At 43.9% G+C, this 17,590-nt stretch overlaps 1 protein-coding gene across 7 annotated transcripts in view; it reads left to right on the forward strand.

Annotated features, from left to right (window-relative positions):
* The window catches only part of BICDL1 (BICD family like cargo adaptor 1), a 107,514-nt gene that overhangs the window by 67,910 nt on the left and 22,014 nt on the right, over nt 1-17,590 (forward strand). For 5 of the 7 annotated variants that reach the window (XR_001819569.2, XR_005197133.1, XM_017510220.2 and 2 more), the window contains exons 3-5: nt 10,060-10,176; nt 11,072-11,083; nt 13,315-13,461. Coding sequence is in view for 5 of the 7 variants with exons in the window: in XM_017510220.2 (XP_017365709.1) it covers nt 10,060-10,176; nt 11,072-11,083; nt 13,315-13,461 (276 nt within the window). In the remaining 2 variants the exon portion in view is untranslated. The remainder of the gene's footprint in view (nt 1-10,059; nt 10,177-11,071; nt 11,084-13,314; nt 13,462-17,590) is intronic. The other 2 variants (XM_017510221.2, XM_017510223.2) reach the window with 1 other exon arrangement.

Raw genomic sequence — 17,590 nt, forward strand, 5'->3', positions numbered from 1 at the left:
GGTCAGTTTGGCTGTTGAAACTTGTGTATGCTTCACGAAGTTTTTGTGTTGTGTTTTTCAGCTCCATCAATTCACTTATATTCCTCTCTAAGTTGTTTATTCTGTTAGCATTTTGTCAAATCTTTTTTCAGCGTTCTTAGTTTCTTTGCATTGGGTTAGAACATATTCTTTTAACTCACAGAAGTTTCTTATTACCCACCTTCTGAAGCGTGATTCTGTCAATTCATCACACTCATTCTCCATCCAGCCTTGTTCCCTTGCTGGTGAAGAGTTGTGATCCCTTGTAGGAGGCGAAGTGTTCTGGTTTCGGATGTTTTCATCCTTTTTGCGCTGGTTTCTTCCCATCTTTGTGGATTTATCCACCTGTCGTCTTTGTAGTTGTTGATTTTCAGATTGGGTCTCTGAGTGGACGTCCAGTTTGTTGATGATGAAGTTACTTCTGTTTGTTTCTTAGTTTTCCTTCTAACAGTCTGGCTCCTCTGCTGTAGGACTGCTTGCCTTGGGGATCACCTGCAGCAGCTGCAGAACAGTAAGGGTTGCTGCCAGTTTCATCTTCTGCTATCTTTGTCCCAGAAGGATACCCGCCAGATGTCAGTCTGAGCTCTCCTTTATGAGGTGACTCTTTGGATATACGGGGGTCAGGGAGCTGCTTGAGGAGACAGCCTGTCCTTTATAGGAGCTCAAGTGCTGAGCTGTGAGCAGCTCTGTTGTTCATTCAGAGCTGCTGGGCAGGTACATTTAAGTCTGCTACAGCAGAACCCATAAACGCCCCCCTTTTTTTCCCCCCCAGGGCTCTGTCCTGGGGAGTTAGGGCTTTATTTATGAGTTTCTGTTGTGCTGCTGCCTTTTTTCAGGGCTGCCCTGCCCAGCAAGGAGGCAGCCTAGTCACTGTCTGCCCGCAGAGGCTTTGCTGAGCTGCTGTGGGCTCCGCCTAGCTGCTGAGTAAACTTCCCTGCAGTCCTGTTTATATGGGTGTAGTTAGAACTGCCTTGGCAGTGGCGCCTCACCTCTATAATGGTGGACTGTCTCTGTAATGGCGGGCTGCCTCAGCAATGGCAAACTACCTCCGTAGTGGTGGACTGCCTCAGTAATGGCAGACGCCCCTCCCCCACAGAGCTGGACCATCCCGGATTCAGCTGTGCTTGCTGTGAAACTCTCAATCCAGAGCATTTCCCATTGCTGTTTTTTTGTGGGAGTGGGACCAGCTGAGCCTGATCACCTGGCTCCCTGCCTCAGAGCCTTTTTTTGTTGTTGTTGTTGTTGTTGAACGGTGGACTATCTCCCAGGTGTTCTAGTCGCCTGTTGAAAAGGTGCCGGGATCTGTGTGATTTCCCGTGTGGTAACCCACTGTGCCAGCTGAAACAGCAGCGCTGAGATTCCTGGTGCTTTTTTGCCCTGGAATCTCCTGGCCTGGCTCCCTGTTTCAGTCCCCTCTTTAATCAGATGAATGAGTGACTCTGCCTTCCCAGAGCTCCAATTGCCGGCTAAAACGGTGCCCAGACCCATGTATTTTGTACGGAGAACCACTGTGCCGGGGCGCTGGCAAAACAGCCACTCCAGCCAAAACAGCTGCACTGGCGACCCGTGGGGCTCCTCCACCTGGGAATCTCCTGGTCCGTGGGCAATAAAAATCCGTCTGGAAATGCAGCGTCCACTCACCCTCCATGCTTTCACTGGGAGCTGCAATCCTGAGCTGCTCCTAATTGGCCATCTTGGATCCTCCCCTGTTTGTTTATTGAATTGTTTATCAGTGTAGACTCATGAATATTTATCCTATGTGTTATAGTCCCTTACCATCATTGTTTGTTTATTGTTTAAACAGTCCTTGCCTTAGCCATTGGGAGCTCCTTCAGATTGACTCCTGTGTCAACCATCATGTTTTTCATGTTCCACCATTATTTTCTGAGTACTTTCTTACTTTCTAGTACCATGAGATATTCCAGCCTCATCTGTGTTTTTCCTGCCCCAAACCTGAAACTAGCCTTTTTTCCAAGGAGCCTTAGCTCATTTATTAGGGAATGACATAGGGAAACGAAGATTTGAGCACTAGGGTGTATGTATTGCTACTAGAGTGTCATTATATTTTGGCCCTCTCAGAGGACAGAGCTAGGGAATAAGTATATGTATGCTCATAAACACACCCATAAACACGTGTGTTTATCAGACTCCTCATTTGTGTCTATACATTAAAAATCGTAAGGCTGGGTATAGTGGCTCACACTTGTAGTCCCAGCACTTTGGGGAGCTGAGGTGGGCGGATCACCTGAGGTCAGGAGTTCCAAGACCAACCTGACCAACATGGTGAAACCCCATCTCTACTGAAAAAAAAAAAAAAAAAAAACTTAGCCAGGCATGGTGGCAGGCACCTAATCCCACCTATTTGAGAGGCTAAGGTAGGAGAATTGCTTGAACCCGGGAGGTGGAGGTTACAATGAGCTGAGATTTCACCAGTGCACTCCAGCCTGGGTAATAAGAGTGAAACTCCCCCTCAAAAAAAAAAAAAAAAAAGATGGCTGCAGTGGCTCACGCCTATAATCCCAGCACTTTGGGTAGCCAAGGTGGGTGGAATCATATGAGGTTAGGAGTTCGAGACCAGCCTGACCAACATGGAGAAACCCTGTCTCTACTAAAAATACAAAAGTAGCCAGGTATGGTGGCACACACCTGTAATCCCAGCTACTCGGGAGGCTGAGGCAGGAGAATTGCTTGAACCCGGGAGGTGGAGGCTGCAGTGAACTGAGATTACACCATTGAACTCCAGCCTGGGCAACGGGGCAAAACTTCATCTCAAAAAAACAAAAAAAATGTAAATTCATGCTGATATTTCTTTTTTTCTTTCTTTTTTTGAGACAGAGTCTTGCTCTGTTGCCCAGGCTGGTGTGCAGTGGTGCAATCTTGGCTCACTGCAAACCTCTACCTCCCAGGTTCAAGCAGTTCTCCTGCCTTAGCCACCTGAGTAGCTGAGACCACAGGTGTGTACCACTATACTTGGCTAATTTTTTTGCTCTTTTAGTAGAGACAGAGTTTCGCCACATTAGCCAGACTGGTCTTGAGCTCCTAAACTCAAGTGATCTACCCACCTCAGCCTCCCAAAGTGCTGGGATTACAGGTGTAAGCCACCTGGCCAGGTTTTCTTTTCTAAAGAATATTCATCTATCTTGCTGACACAGTAAGGTTGTCCAGTCTACTTCTACACAGGTAAGTTCTTCTACCGCTACGCCAGTGACATGTCTTCATCAATGCATTATAATTGCAAAATATGGGGAAATCCCATGTGCCTAATAATAAGGGAATGGTAAAGGAAATACTTGATGGAATATTACACAGTCATATAAAATGAGGATAAATAATTAATAGGCTGGGCGTGATGGCTCACACCTGTAATCCCAGCACTTTGGGAGGCTGAGGCAGGCACAGCTGAGGTCAAGAGTTCGAGACCAGCCTGGCCAACATGGTGAAACTCCATGTCTACTAAAAATGCAAAAAATTTAGCCAGGTGTGGTAGCACACACCTGTAGTCCCAACTCCTTGGAAGACTGAGGCAGGAGAATCACTTGAACCTGGGAGGCAGAGGTTGCAGTAAGCCAAGATCACACCCTTGCACTCCAGTCTTGGCAGCAGAGTGAGACTTTGTCTCAAATAATAATGATAATAATATAGAAGTGCTATTGATATAATGCTAAATTTAAAAAATTAAAACAGGATTATAAGTAATTGTACACATACATATATGTAGAAAGATTGGGGGAAAAAATAAAATGCAGTATTTTAAAAATACCCATATTCTGCAGTGGGATTTTATTACATTTAAATTTTAAAATAAATGTCATCTCAGGGCCACCCCCAAGGTGCCCATTATACATCATCACCTGGCAGAAGAAAGATTGAGAATTTCTCTCTTAAGGTAAAACTCAGTTATTCAGCCAGAATATTAAAATAGTAGATCTTTCCTGTGATAATTTCTGAGTTTATTAGTTCATTTTTTTCCCTTTCAACGAATATGTAAATGGATACTCATGTGTAACTAATGTAATTTCCTTTCCTCCATGTAGCAAGAAAGTGTATTAGTGAACAGTTCTGCTTTGGCAAGTTTAAATAAGCTTAATGTAAAGGTTCTAGTTTGGGGAAATGTTCATATGTTATTAATCATGTCCGTAAGAAAAGTAATGATGGAACAGCTTTGCTCAGTGGGGAGAAAGTAATCTGTCCTAGATGGTACTCTGACGAACAGGGAAAGGAAAACACTATTAATTTGTTTTGCCAACTTGAGGATTCATTAAATAATAGTCGCCCAAGCAAATTATGAGTTTATTTCAGATAGTTTTAGGAGTGTTAAAATTTTTAGTATTCTGTAACAGAACTACAACTATTTTTCAAGTGTCTTTTGTTTCATCATGCAATTTGTATTAAGTGAAAGTAAAAGAGACTTAAGTTTTTGAATATATTAGAAATGGGTATCTAAAAACAAAAAAGAAGTATCTAAATATTAAAACATTTCATAATACCCAGTGGTGGCCACGTATTGAGAAACAGGTATCAGGCATATTTATACTGTTAATAGGGATATAAATTGATGCAACCTTTTTAGAGAACTGTTTTGCAATACCTTTCAAAGTGAATGTGCATATTATTTTACCCATTGATTCCACTTACGGGAAATTACCCACAAGTCCAAAGATGGATGAACAAAGATATTTTTTGCAGCAATGTTTATAATAGCAAAAAAAATTGGAACACTTGAAATGCTCACCAGTAGGGACTAAATTATGATATAAATACTAGCTAACAATTAAAAAGAATAAGATAGATCTACATAGATACGCATATGAATAGAAAATTTCTAGAAAGACTCACAAGAAAAATCTAATAATGATTACCTCTCTTGGGTGGCACTAATACTAGGAATAAGTAGATATTTTAACTTTCATTTTAATTCTTCAGTTCTTTTTCCTTTTTTTTTGTTTTTACTCTGAACATTCGTGACTTTTATCATAGGAAAAAAAAAGGGGTTTAAAATGGAAAAAAAACTTAATTAAAATCTTCCCATCTATTTTATATCACCTATAATTTCAGATGTCTTTTGCCACAGTTGTTATTGGCTGCTTAGTCAGGCATGGTAGCCAAAACTCATCATTTTGGTAAGTAAACTATAAGACTTGTGTCTGCTGTTTTCAGCTATAAGAATGAATTGAGGCCAGGTGCAGTAGCTCACGTCTGTAATCCCAGCACTTTTGAGGCCGAGGCAGGTGGATCACCTGAGGTCAGGAGTTCAAGACCAGCCTGATCAACATGGTAAAACTCCATCTGTACTAAATATATAAAAATAGCTAGATGTGGTGGTGGGCACCTGTAATCCCAGCTATTCAGGAGGCCGAGGTAAGATAATCACTTGAACCCAGGAGGCAGAGGTTGCAGTAAGCTGAGATCATACCATTATGCTCCAGCCTGAGTAACAAGAGCAGAACTTCTCAAAATAATAATAATGAATTGGGCAGAATGGCCTAAATGGATGTAGAAACCTGGCAGACGAGTAGCTGCAGCTGAGGAGCCTGAGGCCAGGTCTTGAGCATAAGCACTGACCCTGCTGGGCAGTGAGTGAGCAGGCTGTGGCCTGCACAGCAATGCCTCCTTCCAGCCGACCACCTGCCCTTGATGCAGGTTAGGGTTCTGTAGAGCAGAGGGCAGGCTGGGCCCTATGCCAGGCCCTGGATCAGATAGGAGTCCAGTGCTTCCTCTAGCCCATACAGTGGGAACAGTAACAGCAATGGATGTCTTAGAGGAAGAGCTTCAGGCTGTCCTCCTCCACCTTTGATGCAGAATTTTATGCTGTGGATGAATATTTAGAGGACATTATCATGGATGACAAGTTCCAGTTATTACAGAGAAATTTCATGGACAATTACTACTAGGAGTTTGAAGTTTATAGAGACAGGGTTTCACCATATTATCCAGGCTGATCTCGAACTCCTGAGCTCAAGCAGTCCTCCCACCTTGGCCTCCCAAAGTGCTGGGATTAAACCATGCCTGGCCCATTTTACTAAACTTTTTGTCTTTCCACGATATCTCTCCTCTCAAGAGCACAGTATGTCCCTTCAGAGAGATTGCTGCTACTCTGGCTAACTCTCCTGTTTCTTCAAAGGTTCTTCAAAGAACCTCTGAAATTCATTCCAGAGCTAAGGCTGGCTTTGTTTCCTTATTTAGCATTTAACTTCCACAAAGCATTTAGAACATAAGTGTTAAATATAAACTTAAGCAGTTATTATTTAATTTATGTGCAGAAATAGCTAATACTCATAGTGTTAGTCAAGTCCAAAGTGTGAAAATTCTACCTCTGAAAAAGAAGAAAATAATTTACTTTGGAAGGTGCATTAGCTCCTTGCAAATGGTAGGTTCATAACTCAGATTGATCTATCCCCTCCATCACGATCACAGGCAATTGATTGGCCCCCTGGCTGGAAGGTGGCTGTGATGTGGTAGCCAAAGGCCAATGCAGCCTCTATCTCCTTGTCTGAAAAAGGAGGCCAGTGATTCCTGCTTCTTAGGGCTGTTGGAAATTCAGATGAGAAATGGAGGTTAAAAGCTTTAGAAAAAAACTAGTACCTGGGCATGTTTGTGGAGTCGGGGGACATTTAATGGGAACATTATAGCTTAGTGCTTAATACCTCAGGCTCTGGAGTTTAACTTTCTGGTAGGAGGAGACAAAGTTCTATTTCTAAGAAGATCACTTTGAGAGGAGATAGTCTACAGGAGCATTTTGTACCAGCTGGACTAGATTTGCAGCCTCAGTGCATCTCTATGGCTTCGTTTTTGAGTGATTCATGTCAAAGTGGTGATGCTAGGAATAAGATCAGCTACCTAAATTACCCAGTGCTTTGCAAATCTAAGTATGTTTGAAATCTCAACAATCAACTGAATTCAGTATAGGCTATCAAACTATAGCATATGATTTCCTGATGGGCCGGGCCCCACCTTCCATTAGAAAAAAACAATTTTTGGGGGGTGGGTGATGGAGTTTAGCTGTTGTCACCCAGGCTGGAGTATAATACCATACTCTTGGTTCACTACAACCTCCGCTTCCTGGGTTCAAGTAATTCTCCTGCCTCAACCTCCTGAGTAGCTGGACTACAGGTGCCCACCACCACACCCCTCTAATTTTTGTATTTTTAGTAGAAATGGGGTTTCTCCATGTGGGCCAGGCTAGTCTCGAACTCCTGACCTTAGGTGATCCACCAGCTTCTACCTTCCAAAGTGCTGGGATTACAGATGTGAGCTGGGATTACCGTACTCAGCCTTAGAAGAAATTTTAAGAGTCAAATGAAATGCCTAGTACTAAAAAAAAGAAGAAAAGCCTTGCTAAATTGGACTCGTGTAAAGTTTGGTTTTAGTAATGAGCAATAAAAGTATGAAAAACTATTTCAAAATACAAGAAGATAGTATTACAGTCCTAATTTGAGGGTAAGACAGCCAAAATTGTTTTTTTATTAACTTTTAAATAATTTTTTTCTTTTGAGACGTAGTCTCGCTCTGTCACCCAGGCTGGAGTGCAGTGGAGTGATCTCACCTCACTGCAACTTCTGCCTCCCAGGTTCAAGTGATTATCCTGCCCCAGGCTCTCAAGTAACTGGGACTACAAGCATGCACCACCATGCCCAGCTAATTTTTATATGTATATTTTTGAGACAGAGTCGCACTCTGTAGCCCAGGCTAGAGTGCAGAGGTGCGATCTCGGCTCACTGCAACCTCTGCCTCCTGGGTCCTGGTTCAAGCAACTCTCCTGCCTCAGCCTCCCGAGTAGATGGGATTACAGGCGCATACCACCATGCCCAGCTAATTTTTGTGTTTTTAGTAGAGACAGAGTTTTACCGTGTTGGCCAGGCTGGTCTTGAACTCCTGACCTTGTGATCCGCCTGCCTTGGCCTCCCAAAATGCTGGGATTACAGACATGAGCCATCTCACCTGGCCTAATTTTTGTAATTTTAGTAGAGATAGGGTTTCACCATGTTGGCCAGGCTGGTGTCAGACTCCTGACCTCAGATGATTCACTCGCCTCAGCCTCCCAAAGTGCTGGGATTATAGATGTGTGGCACCATGTCCAGCCTATTTATTTATTTTTGAGACGGGCTTTCAAACTTATAGTGCAGTGGCGTGATCATGGCTCACTGCAGCCTCAACCTCCCCAAGGTCAGGTGATCCTCCCACCTCAGCCTCCTGAGTAGCTGGGACTATAGGCTCATGCCGCCATGCCTGGCTAGTTTTTGTATTTTTTGTGGAGATTGGGTTTCACCTTGTTGGCCAGGCTGGTCTCAAGCTCCTGGTTGAGCTCAAACAGTCCTCCTGCCCCAGCCTCCCAAAGTGCTGGAATTACAGGCATGAGCCAGCGCACGCAGCCCAGCCCAAAGTTTTTACCATCCCGATTCTTGGGCAAGTTCCTTCACTTTCCTGAGCCCATTTCCTTGTTAGTAAATTGGGGGTAACAATCAAGATAATGCATCGAAAGCATTTAGCAAAGTTCTTGACACATAGCATGTACTCAGTAAATATTACTAATGTGATTCTTAGGCAAAAGTGAGTGACTAATGTGTTTCTAAGTGATTGAGAAGTCTAAAACAGCCTAGTGCGTATCTGAAATTAAATTTAGATTGTAAAGGAGAAATAATATAGGGGAAACATTCCCAGGAATGTTTATTGCCAGCATTATTGACAAGTTTCAGGGTGTGTAGGGTGGGGTGAGGGAGTTGGCAGCCTAATGCTGATTCCTTGCGTCATAAAGTCAAGTTACTTCATGTAGCTCTGAACTTCTAAGTTTTTTAAGGAGTTAGGTGTATGTCAGAATCTTCTTAGCTCATTACTTCACTGACTGAAACTTGGGAAACAAAGATAATTCATAGGAAGGAAAATTTAAAGATCAGAGGATATTTAAATGAAAATCAACTAGAGTATGGTTTGATTTTATTTTATTTTGTGTTTTTTAATTGTTTTAAAAATAGGACTGTAGATTAAGAATCTTCTGTGCCTCTGTAGTCCAGTGAAGTAACATTTGTTGAATATGTGGAAGCAAAAATTTAAAAAAAGATGGACAATTGATTATATAGTATTTGAAGATAAAAAGAACTATTGACATGTAACCATTACTGTGAGAGCCTCATTGAACAGCTAGCCTACTATTTCAACATTATTACATCCTACCTCCTCGGAAAGCCTTTCCTGGCCATTCCAGCACACGGTGATCTCTCCCAAGAACCCATAAAGCTTACTGACCCCATTTGGCCTCGGAAAAAGCATTGAGGCAGTTACTTAATTTGTCCCGTGGCTCTCCTCTCCACAGGACAGTGAGCAGGGCTCCCTCAGCAGGGTCTGGGCTGGGACCTCAGGAGGAGGGCTGGAGTTTGTGTTACCAGGTGAGCCTCCTACACAACATCAAATGGTATTTGGTGTTTGCTGTATTTTAGCATTAGATAATAAATGGATTGAGGTGGGAAATAGGCACCTCTGCTGGCACTCCCCAAAGAATTAAAAGTTGCAAAAATGTCCTTGAGGAATGAGCGGCAAAAATCTTAACAGGTATAACAAGGAATTTCAAATAGTGTGCCCATGTTATGTAGAGGAGAGAAATGCACACACATGTGATTTGACTGAGCCCACTTGAGGAGATTGATGGGAGAAACAAAGGAATTTCTAAGGCAGTAGGTATAACCATCTTATTCCTTCATGTAAAATATTCAGACTTTCAATGTAGTAGATATTTGCTGAGTTTCTGCTATATGTAGAGTAATAATGTTAACTAACATTTGAGAGCATGCTGTTTTCTAGGGCTGTTTCCTCTGATGTGTAAAGTGTTCTTGGACCAAGACAGAGCCATTAATGGTGGAGGTGGGGGTGGGAGTTTGTCCTGTTTGGCACTAGTGAACAAATGGATTGCGGGTGGGAAACCAGCATCTCATCTAGTGCTCCTTATAGAATGGAAAGTACAAAGAGATGCTTGATAAATGAAAGGCAGAAATCTTAATAGACCTCTGTGCACAACCTCTGAATCAGCTCTGCAGGTCTCCTCTGTTTCAGGCATCAGAAGTTGAGAGACAGCTCTCCATGCAGGTCCACGCCCTCAGAGAAGACTTTCGGGAGAAAAACTCGTCAACCAACCAGCACATCATCCGGCTGGAAAGCCTTCAGGCCGAGGTGAGCCTTCCCACGCAGCAGTACTGGAAGATGGAGTGCTTTTCTCACTGGGAGCTCTGCACTGGGAGACAAAGGGACTAAAATTCCTACAGAAAGACGTTTCTGTATAAAACTTAATGGGGAACATTTGATCCATGTTTCTGCGTAGCCTGTTGTCTGGAAAAATGAAGTTGCTCAGAGTTACTGCCGGATATGTTGAAATCACGAATGACCTACATTTTACTGACTATGTTGCTCTCTCCAAAAATATCCTTGCCAATCCCAAGTAGAAGGTGGGAAATGGCATCTCGCCTCTCTCTATTCCATTTAGGCCCAGTTCAGTCCATCTTAATAAGATCTGTTATTCTCATCTACAAAATGAGAGAAATAGAAGTTTCTGCTTCATAGTAGGTTTTTGTGAAGATGTTATGGGTTAATGCATAAGAGGCACTTCATATGATACCTGGAACACAGTGATGTTATTGAAAACATAGGAGAGGGCAGAACATAGGGGAAAAGAAAGTATCAACAGGGGAACAATACTATGTGAATCTGGTTGTGGAAGGTGAGGAGAGGGTAAGGATCTTATCACCAGCCCAAACTAGGCCTCCCCCCAGGGCAGGCTTCCACCTGCTCTGCTTTTGAGGATCCTTTAGCCAAGTATCCGGACAGCAATCCCTTCGCTAAGTCAAAGTTTCAAGGACAGTCTAGAGCCAGGTTGAATGTTGAACCTTCCACCATGATGAAGCAATCAGTCATCATGGTCAGGCCAGAGAAACCCCAGATAGCCTTCTCCCCTGCTCAGTAAATGACCTGAGGATGTTTTTCCTAAAGCCTGTCAATATCTTCTCTTTTCTCCTACCTCCCATTCCGTTTCTTCTCCCTTTCCCTTGGAATGCTTACTGGTATTGAGCAGCAGGTCCTTGAAGTAAGTAGTTTGTTCCAGTGGGGTTTGGCATGCCTGTGTGTGACCATTTGTGTGCATGACTTGCCATTCACCTGCCTCTGCCATGCTCTGACTCCTTCAAGTTCCTGTCTTCCTCTTTCCCCCCACCTGTTCACTTTTTCTAGACCCTCATGTCCAGGTCATTCCCAGTAATGTTTATTGCCAGATTTGTTCACAAGTTTCAGGGTGTATAGGGCTGGGTGAGGGAGTTGGTGGCCTAATGCTGATTCCTTGTTTTGTCCATAAACACTGCTACCTTTAAAAGTCAAGCTATGAGGCCGGGCACGGTGGCTCATGCCTATAATCCCAGCATTTTGGGAGGCCGAGGAAGGCAGGTCATGAGGTCAGGAGTTCAAGACCAGCCTGACCAACGTGGTGAACCCCGTCTCTACTAAAAATACAAAAATTAGCTGGGTGTGGTGGCACATGCCTGTAATCCCAGCTACTCAGGAGGCTGAGGCAAGAGAATCACTTGAACCAGGGAGGCAGAGGTTGCAATGAGCCGAGATCGTGCCACTGCACTCCAGCCTGGGCGACACAGTGAGATTTCATCTCAAAAAAGAAAAAAAAGTCAAGCATGAAATTGTTAGTTTCACTTTGTGTAGCTCCACACTATGTTTTTTCAGGATCAGTTGTGTATCAGAATCTTATCACCTCATCACTTCACTGACTGAAACTTGGGAAACAAAGACGATTCATGGGAAGGAAAATTTAAAGGTCAGAGGGTATTTAAATGAAAATCAGCTAGAGTAAGAATTCTCTTCACATGGGTAACTTTGTTTCAGTGTAGGAAATAGTGGGCCCATTCACAAAAGGGGCTTGCTCCTTTTGGTCCCCTACCCAGGTGCACACTTGAGAGACAATATTTCTTTGTTTGACCAGATACCTGATCTCTCTGGACAAAGGCCACATACTTCATTTCCCCAGGACAACATCCTATCTGATTGATTGGTGGCCAGAGAAGATCAGTGCCCTGTGAGCAGAATTCTAGCTCAGAGAGTGAGAACAGCTAACAAGCGAAGGGAAAAGTATATCTCATAGGACTTTAAAGGAGCTAGACATTCATTTCAGAATTTCCCCTGGAAAATTTCTAAGGTTGGTTCCCAAAACTTGCCCAAGTAAGAGCCTTAAGGAATTGTTATCCAGGCTGGACTAAAGAACCTAGAGAATGTTTTAACCATGTTAGGAAAGTATAGTATTTAGAAGCAAGAAGCTGGTTGAGAATCAGTCCATCAGGGCACTGATAAATGGGAGGATCCACAAGGAACTCCAGGATTCTAGAAGGTCCCCCAAGAGTCAGACCCAATTGGGAAGGCTTTCTGGAGCTCCTGAGCCAGGGTAGTGATCTTTGAGCAAAGCATTCCTGGCCTTGGGGAGCATTGGCTCAGTTTCTCACCCGCATACCTTGAGGCCAGAGGAGACTTGGCATCTCCTTCCCCTTTTCCTCTGTTTTCTCAATGACACTGAAGAAATTAGACATACTTTCCTAAAAGAAGGTTTACTTTTCTGGAGACTGACTAGGTATTCAGTGTGTACGAACATAACATATCATGTTACAAATGACTCACTCAGGTAAAAGTTACTCTGAGTAAAGTCGGGATTCACTTGTATCTGTGCCCTGTTCTGTCCCAGGACACAGGCTGATGCAGGGATTACTTTGCTTTCTGTACCCTGGGAACTCTACCCATAACTCAAGGCACTGGATCTGAGCTGTGACCTCTAGTGCCAGAGAGGCCAGAAGTGGGGAAGAGAAGACAGAGGGGGATCCCTGGGTGTGAAAACATGGCGCTCCAGAGGATTTCCTGGGCATTTTCTCATGCTCATGACTTGAGAAGAAGTAGTGCAGCAGGTTAGGTTCACTCCTCCTGCTAATTGGAAGTTTGGGGTAAAGTTAAGGGCAGGTAAGATAGAGCCCTTTTTTTATCTTATCTCTGGAATTTCCAGAGCACTAGCCTTCTCTTCCTGCCTGGCATCCCACATTCCAGCTTCCCCAGAGCTCAACTCCCACCCCTTCCCAGACAGGTTTCTAGAGGGGGGAGGGGTTTTCTCTTCAGCTTAGAGTTTCATAGCTGTTCTCTCAGAGATGGGGGTACCATGACATTGGGCAGAACACTGAAAGATACTTGCCTTCATGTTTTTGGGCTAGTCCCTACTTCCTACTTGTCAGCCTGGGTATAACTCCACACCACCCCTGTGGCTCTCCACCCTTTCAGATCAAGATGCTGTCAGATCGCAAACGGGAGCTGGAGCATCGTCTCAGCGCTACTTTAGAGGAAAATGACCTGCTCCAAGGGACCGTGGAGGAACTACAGGACCGGGTGCTAATCCTGGAGAGGCAGGGTCATGACAAGGACCTACAGGTACCGGGGTAGAGAAGCTGTCCTGGAGAACTAGGGCCAGATAAAAGGAGCACATAGCCAAAAAGAAAAAGCTGGGAGGCCAGCATCACTGCTGGGGTAAGCCAGGGGTGGATGACGCTGAGATCTCACTGTGGTCCCTGGGGCATTCACTAACTTGGCTCTTTTGACTCTGTCTAAAGGAAGTGTATTGCCACCCACAGATCATTTCTCCAGTGTGTTCTGAACCACTGGCCCATGGAGCAGTGTCACAGAGTTCTTTCTGGGTTATTAACATGGCTGGAACAGGGCTAGGAGTGCTATTCTGGCCTCCTAACATTTGTAAAATCTGCTAGAAGGTTTCAGAGGGAGCCTGTGACTTCTGTCTAACTCAGCTCACAATGCATTCTGCTGCTGCCTTCCCAAGCTCACGGATTTAGTTGGCTGGCATGGAGCAGAAACCAGGAAGCTGCCCACTGAACACAGCAAGATTTATATTCTACTTCTGCCAGTTGCCAGAAAAGGCATAGAATGACCCCTTTGTGAGCCTAATCAGTCTCTTTTTTACTTCCTGATGGAAATTGCTTCATGGCTGTATTTGTTCTTATTTGGGAACTGCTACCAGGCCTCAGCTGAATCCCCAAGCTCATACTTGACAAGAAACAACTCCCAAAACAAAAAGATATCATCATTCCAGTCTCCCCAGAAATAGAGTATAGCATCTGCTACCAAGATGCTTTGCTCCGCTGGCCTAGGAGGATCTGGGGTCAGAAATTAGGAGTGCATTGCTTCCCTTAGGCATTCTCTGTACATGCCAGGGAGTGCATTAGATTGCAACAGTAATGTTTGTGCAGAGGTGATCAGCCAGGTGTACTCAAGCACCAGGTGGGTCTCTGCCCAGAGGCCAGGCCACAGAAGGTCCCACTGGGCTCCTATGTAGGCTGTTTGAAAGCCTTGGGTTATGGGATAAGGAAAATAGTGTCTTGGGCTAAGATTACTTGTCTCTGACACCATCAGCTAAGCTGACACCTGAGTGATGAACCTCTCTGAGGGAAAATTAATGGCTTTTCTTTCTCCATGTTTTTAGTACCTTCAGCTAGTAACTTTTCATATATTAATAATAATGCCTCAGTAAATGTTGAGTAGAAAATGGTGCTGTGTGAAGACTTTACAGCAGTTTTCAAGATGGAAAGGAGTTTGCTCGTTTTTCAAGGTTGATGATAATAGCAGTGAACTTGGGTGCCTCTTTAGCATATAGAGTGCTTTTTGCGTATATCTTTAGCATACATCATAAAGCTGAGATTTAGAAAAACTGAATCGTTTATCCAAAGTCATATAGTGAATCTTTGGTAGAATTGAGACTGGAACTCTCTCACCTGCTTTGCCTGTAGCTCAGTGATAACTTCTTGGTATCACTTGTTTCTGAACATCAGTTCCTGACCAGCATTTATTCCCCTATCAAGCACTCTACTGAGGGTTGCTGAGATATGGGAGGAGAAGGAAGATAAGTATGGAGAATGAGAAAAATGGCCCTTACCTAAAAGAAACTTTCAGTTTAGCATGAATTTACAGTGAAAAGTCTATGTCAAATCAAGAATTGGGGGCCGGGGTTGGGGGGAAGAGGCAGAACTAGTTGGCCCTCAGGGACCTGACCAGCACTGTGGGCTACACATGCTTGAGCAGTGAGAATCCCATCATGTTGCATGCACTTGCTCACCATGTGCACATCCACTGTCTTCCTGTTGAACTTCAAGACTGAGATGGTGTGATTCACCTAAGAATCTGCAGCAAGTCAGGCAGTACTCAATTGATTTGGAAAATCTGCATTTATAGGCTGAATTCTCATCTTCCCTAACAACTTATCACTACAGTCCTTCAGTTCATGTGAAACTCTCAAGTTGCCACTAACTACCAGTGTCCTCTAGAAAGTCCTTTCTGTTGCTGAAATGGTCTGTACTGACACAGAAATAAAAAAAGCCAGCTTACTCAAGTAGCAGTTGAGTGATTCTAAACCATACTTGCAAAATGTACAGCTAGTGGCCTTGAAATGTGTTTAATCCCTTGATTTTAAATCCTCAGACAAGGGTAGGGATGGCTGAGCAGGTGAGGCAACAAGCCTGCCACAACCAGGGGAGCCCCCTTTTGATCTCTTTCACTATATAATTGGGGTCCTGCTGTCAAAAACAGATTTAAACAACTGATCAAATCCAACTCTGAATTTTTTTAGACCTGAGAATAAAGATAAAAAGTATTATTTACTGAGCACCCAGTATATATCAAGTATTTTGCCAAACTCCTATTATCCAATAAAGGAAATCTGTTTGTCCCTCTAAGGACCACTTAACTGTCCTGTCTCATACCCAGCTGGACATCTTACAGATGTGTGCAGTGTCTAGTCCCAGTAAGTGGTTGGAGTCCATCAGCAGAGCACAGGCCCTGCTCACTGTGGGACAACCCAGGAAGCAGGTGATGTGGAGTCTAGACCTTGCCCTAATGCTGATTGTCTACCATTTGACAAATCACTTCACATCACAACATCCCAGTTCCCTCAGAGGAGCTTAAATGTAGTGTACTATACAAACACAAAGCATTTAGTGTCATTCTTATTCATACATGTAAGTTTACTTAGTGTCATCTTTGTTAGATAAAGGATATGTTTCTTATTTTTAATTTTTATTTATTTTTTTGTGACGGAGTTTTGCTCTGTCACCCAGGCTGGAGTGCAGTGGTGTGATCTCAGCTCACTGCAACCTCGTCCTCCCAGGTTCAAGTGATTCTCTTGCCTCAGTCTCTTGAATAGTTGGGATTACAGGCATGTGCCACCACACCTGGCTGATTTTTGTATTTTTAGTAGAGACGCGGTTTCACCATGTTGACCATGCTGGTCTCGAACTCCTGACCTTGTGATCCACCCATCTCAGCCTCCCAAAGTGCTGGGATTCCAGGCTGAGCCACCACGCCTGACCCAATGTTTCTCATTTTAAAGGGCTCTTATATGTAATAGACTCTTCTCTTGTGTAGTTTGGTTTTTCTGCCTAAGTCTGTCCAGTTGGTGAATCAGCTGTTGACTGGAGAATGCAGACCTCTCCTGGTCTTTGTTCTCTTGCTGTTATCATTAATTAAGCACCTTTGAGTGTGCATGAGTAATTGAACTAATTTTTTTCATCGCGTAAGAACCTGTGCTTGTTTCTGCCGAACTTCTCCTGCTGAGATGTGTGTGGAGTTGTCTAAAAAATAATTGTGAAGCATTTTGCCAGTTTAATATGACATTTGTAATTGTGCCAAATGCTTCCTAGGAATGTCTCCTTTTTTCCTGTAACTCTGATGTTTTTCTTTCTGAGTTTCCTCAAAACTGGGGTTGGAGAAGTTCCCACTGGACCAGTAGGTATTGCTGATCCACCAGAACTACTCAGAGCAGGCTTGCCAATCCTTTCTTCCTTCTCTGGGCAACTGGGCACCAAACCCTTCCTCATTAAGGCTGTTCCAGAACACTGGTGCCATTAGCCAATCATTTCCAAGTACGGACGGTGAAGGTTAGGCTCCCAGGGCACCTAAGTGATAGGCCAAAGGCTCTGCAAGGCAGCTTGCTTCTTTTATGAGAACTACAGAGCTCTAATTGGCTGCCAGCCACTCCAGTCTGTATCTCTGCAGGAGCCACAAGCCAACTCGGCCAAGAGTCTGGAAAAGACCAGTGCAGTGTCTACTCTCTTTTTAATGGAACAGAGGTGACCCCAAAAATGTTTTATGAAAGAATAAATTAGCCTAATTTAAATCCCAGGAAATTCTACCCCCCAATTTCCCGCAAGTCTTCTAAGGAGGAGGGGGCATTGCAGTCCACAAATAGTAAGAGTAGGAAACGTTGCTTCTGGGCAGATGTGGCATGTGGCCATGTGCCTAGCCGCTAGCAAACTGATGACAGTTCTACAACTAGGATCTGCCGTATTAAAAGCAAGTTAGTCGGGACGGGCTCGGTGTCTCACGCCTGTAATCCCAGCATTTTGGGAGGTCGAGGCGGGTGGATCAAGAGGTCAAGAGATCGAGACCATCCTGGTCAACATGGTGAAACCCTGTCTTTACTAAAAATACAAAAAATTAGCTGGGCATGGTGGCGCGTGCCTGTAATCCCAGCTACTCAGGAGGCTGAGGCAGGAGA

Source organism: Cebus imitator, unplaced genomic scaffold (assembly GCF_001604975.1).
Source record: "Cebus imitator isolate Cc_AM_T3 unplaced genomic scaffold, Cebus_imitator-1.0 Scaffold434, whole genome shotgun sequence".
NCBI classification, from domain to species: Eukaryota; Metazoa; Chordata; class Mammalia; order Primates; family Cebidae; genus Cebus; species Cebus imitator.